Source organism: Equus quagga, chromosome 3, assembly GCF_021613505.1.
Source record: "Equus quagga isolate Etosha38 chromosome 3, UCLA_HA_Equagga_1.0, whole genome shotgun sequence".
NCBI lineage: Eukaryota > Metazoa > Chordata > Mammalia > Perissodactyla > Equidae > Equus > Equus quagga.
In genome coordinates, this window is record NC_060269.1 from 15483365 (window position 1) to 15487845 (window position 4481).

At 44.1% G+C, this 4481-nt stretch overlaps 1 protein-coding gene across 1 annotated transcript in view; it reads left to right on the forward strand.

Moving 5' to 3' along the window:
- Positions 1 to 559: 559 nt before the first annotated feature.
- FGF2 (fibroblast growth factor 2) overlaps positions 560 to 4481 on the forward strand; it is a 55268-nt gene continuing 51346 nt past the window's right edge. The window contains 3 exon segments of the mRNA XM_046656735.1: positions 560 to 623; positions 3891 to 4327; positions 4330 to 4459. Of these exon segments, the coding sequence (XP_046512691.1) occupies positions 560 to 623; positions 3891 to 4327; positions 4330 to 4459 (631 nt within the window).

Below are 4481 nucleotides of genomic sequence, written 5' to 3' on the forward strand. Positions count from 1 at the left end.
AATGTCTAATCCTTTTTGTATGTTGCTAGATTCTGTCTGATAGTGATTTGTTGAGGATTTTTGCGTCTATATTCACAAGGGATGTTGGTCTAGTTTTTTGCTCTTGTGATGTCTTTGTCGGTTTTGGTGTCAATGTAATATTAGCCTCTTGAATGAGTTAGGAAGTATTACCTCCTCTTCTATTTTTTTTTGGAAGAATTTCTAAAGAAGTAGTGTTAATTCTTCCTTAAACATTTGTTAGAATTCACCAGTGCTCTTCTCTTTGGGAAGTTTTTTGATTATTTGATATGCACTTTTGATTACTAGTGATACTAAAATTAAAAAAAAAATTGTTTTGGTGGCAGCTTATTATACAATCAGTTCAGATACATCTGAAATTTTAATCCTTACATTGATCTTTCAATTCGTGCATGCATCAGTTCCACAATGGTTTATATATGATAAGTTTATAATATCTTTTAACATCTAGAAGGGCAAGTTTCTCCTCATTACACCCATTATTTTAAAGGATATATTTTTTAAGGTAAAATCATGACTCTTATGCAGACAGAATGCGAATATGAACATTTATACCTCTTACAAATATGAAGTTTACATTATCTCATTAATTAATGAGGAAACCAGTAAGATGTGGCAACAGGCTCATTCAACGAGACACACATATCAAGGCAGAAGGAATGCTGAAATGAATTTACAAATGGATGCAAAACTGGCTTATTCCATAGGTTGAGGAATGTTCCATAGGTATGTTAATCAGAGTTCTCCAGAGAAAAGAACCAGTAAGTATATACTGATATATATTAGAGGAGGTTTATTATAGGAATTGGCTGACACGGTCATGGAGGCTGAGAGGTTCCATAATCTGCCATCTGCAAGCTGGAGGATGAGAAAAGCTAATGATTTATGGTATTCTGAATCTGAAGGCCTGAGAATCAGGGAAGCCCATGGTGTGACCCCAGTCTTTGGCTGATGGCCTGAGAATCGGAAAATTGCTGGTCTGAATCCTGGAGTCTGAGGGCCCAATAAACAGGAATTTTGATGTCTGAGGGTAGGAGAAGATGGATGTCCCAGGTCAAGAAAAGAGAGAGAGAATTCACCCTTCCTTCACCTCTTTGTTCAGTTGAAGTCCTCAACAGATTGAACGAGGCCCACTGCATTGATGAGAGCGAATCTTCTTTACTCCTCCATCTACTGATTCAAATTTTAATCTCTGCTGGAAACGCCCCCACAGACACACCCAGAAATAATGTTTTACCAGCTGTGTGGACTCACCTTAGCCCAGTCCAGTTGACACATAAAAATAACCATCACAGGAAGGAAATCAATGTCCTTCCGCCAAACATAATTCATGTGCATGCTATTGGTTATTATATTAATATGCTAGGGCTGCCAAAGCAAAATACCACAGACTGGTGGTTTAAACAACAGAAATTTATTTTCTCAAAGTTCTGGAAGCTGGAAGTCTGAAATCAAAGCACTGGCAAGGCTGGTTTCTGGTGAGGCCTCTTTCCTTGACTTGCAGACAGCAGCCTTCTCGCTGTGACCTGACATGGATTTTTTCCTCTGTGCACAGTCCTAGTGTCTTTCCCCTTTTTATAAGGATGTCCATCCTATTGGATTAGGAACCCACCCATATGACCTCATTTAACCTTAATTACCTCCTTAAAAGGCCCTGTCTCCAAATACAGTCATGTTGGAGGTTAGAACTTCAACACGGGAATTTGGGGTGGACACAATTCAGTCCATGACAGTTATCTACAACTTACAGGAGTCATAAAGTCGCTCAAACACAATGAAAGGTACAAAGACCCCACAGAATCAGATAACCTAGACAATGCCTAATTTTCCATTGAAGATATTTAGTAATCTTTTTTTGTCTATTTAAAAATCTTTCACAGTTTTCCCTATGATTAAAAAAAATGTATTTGCTATTCTTATATGTTTATTTGTCCAAATGAGTTTTACAGTACTGTTGGATAGTTTTTAAAATTGTGTTAAAATTTAAACAAGTATTGTTTAAAATATGGCTAGAGGAATTGCACATCGTTATTTTACTATATGTTTCCATCCAGGAACATTTGAAGCTTTTTTCTAAAGCTCTCATTAAATCTTTGTTCTTTTCATCATTTAGATTCTGAACAATTTTTATTAATTCCATAGTAATTTATCTTGGTATTGTGAGGGAAATTACTCTTGCCTTTATAGTTTCTAAATAGATATCACTGGAACCTAGTGGTTTTTAAAAATAATGAGTTTTGGATCCATTATCTTACAAAATTCTATTGGTTCTATTTATTTTTCAAAGTTACCTTTATCTTTGTATTTATCCTTATAGTTGGGCAAACTGAGCATGTAAGTAATTTGAGTGTTCATGGTTCAGCTGAGAGCAAACTGATTGCATCTAAGAATAGTGTGTCTGCCCCTGTGTGTGTGTACAAGTGTGTGCTGAGCGGGGGCTGGGGAGGAACTTGAGACAGCTATCTTAATGATGTCTTCTTGCAATTAACACTATTTATCTTGGAGACCTGGATTCCCAGAGCTGGACTAACAATTTCCTGTGATAAATCCTTTCCTGGTTTTGGAAGGAACTAGGAAACAAGGGGTTATTGTACATGGCATGCAGTTCCACACGATCCATGTTTCATTAGCATATAAATCTCTCAGCTGCTTGTAGCTATTCCCCAAATTTCTGGATGCTATGGTTAAAAAATATTTTGACTTACATTTTATCCCTTTGCTCTTGGAATACTTAGGTTTCTTTGACTCAGAATTCAAGGTTTATTCAAATTTACTTTATTTCAAAGTAAGCGGCAACCTGCTAAGTGCTACAGTAGCATTAAGCTCTCCCCAGGATGCCTAGAGAACCATTCGGAAGGGAGCTATTTGTCTTAGCAGCTTGTCAATGCAGGTAAAACCTGTCCGTTTTGGAGATATATGTCAGAGAACACACACCAGCCCAGAGAAGAGTATCCCTGGTTTTAAAGCTCCAAAGAATCAGCTCATCCTCTTAACTAACATCCTAGAAATTCCTCTAGAGCGTAACCCCTTCTAGAGACTTACCAACACAGGCACTCATGGATGATCTTTTGAAACCAAACATGTTCCTAAATAGCGGAAGGTCTGTATTTTCACCTCTTCGTAGAAGCTTTCCCTGCCCACTACTCCCCCCAAGCTGAATTACCCCTTGTCTGAATCTTACAACACTTCCTACTCTTGCATGGCCTGGACACTCTCTACTGGTACCCCGCCCCTCATCGTACCTTCCTCGCTGTGCGCGAAGGTCCCGCCTGATTGGGCAGCTCCACCCAACTTACCGAAATGCTTTGCACGTAGCAGGCCTCAGTATATGATGTTTTGGGGACGGATAACGTGCTAATTTGTAGGAACTGTTATATTCTACTGCAAATTCCCAAAGTGCAGTTAACTTCAATTTTATAGTTTGGAAATTTCAGAAAACTATCTTCCTTCCAAGAAATGCCTAACAATTTAGCTGGGACTAGTGCCAGTTTAGGAATAGACATTAGCAGGCTTCTATCACGATAAGGATGTTAGGCCCATCTTCATCTTTCCACGTTGTCTAATTCGAGTTAGGCTGGTAAAAGAAAACCTTTTGCTCTTAGCAACCCAATCCGCTCCCCGCCTCTAGCCTCTTTCTTTCCTTTTGTTGGTAAACTATTTCAGTGTCTACCTTCGCTTTTCACAGTCCGTGCCCCGCACGTATCCCTTGTCTTTTTGGTGATTACCGATGTGCAAAACCTACCCTGACACAGAATCCTCCCTCGCTTCCGATTCCTCTGCTTCTTGGGGGTGGAAATAGTTTCTCCGCTTAGGAACGCTGGCAACGAAAAAGAATGGGGGAGAAAGTTGCATTTAAACTTTTAAAAGTTGAGTCACGGCTGACTGCACGGAGAAAGCTCGGCCGTGTGGCGAAGGGCTAAATGTGGTTTGGGTGGCGCGGGTTTGGGCTGGGGCGACTCCTGGGGACCGAGCGGGCCCGAGCCCCTGGAGCTGGGGAGGCCTCGGCCGTGGCCTCCCGGCGCGCCCCCCGCCCCCGGCCGCGTCCGGGCTCCCCTCCGGGTCTGATGTCGCGCGCTTGCGTGCTGCGGCCAGAGCGCCTGACCCAGAGGCCGGCCCCAGAAAACCCCGAGCGAGTAGGGGGCGGCGCGCGGGGAGGGAGGAGAGCCGGGGGCGTAGTGGGTTGGTGGGTGTTGGGGGTGGAGATGTAGAAGAGGTGACGCCGCGGCCCGGCGGGCGCCAGACCAGCGGACGCGGTGCCCGCGGTTGCAACCGGATCCCGGGCGCTGCAGCTTGGGGAGGCGGCTGTGCCGAGAGCGGCGGCCGCGGAGACACCCAGCCCCAACCCCAGCGGCTCGCCGCGCCGGGGCCGGCGGAGGGCAGCGGCCGAGCGGCGCGAGGCTGGGGGCCCGCGGGCGCGGCCGCGCGCCGCCGGGAGGGAGGCTGGGGGGCCGGGGCCGGGGCCG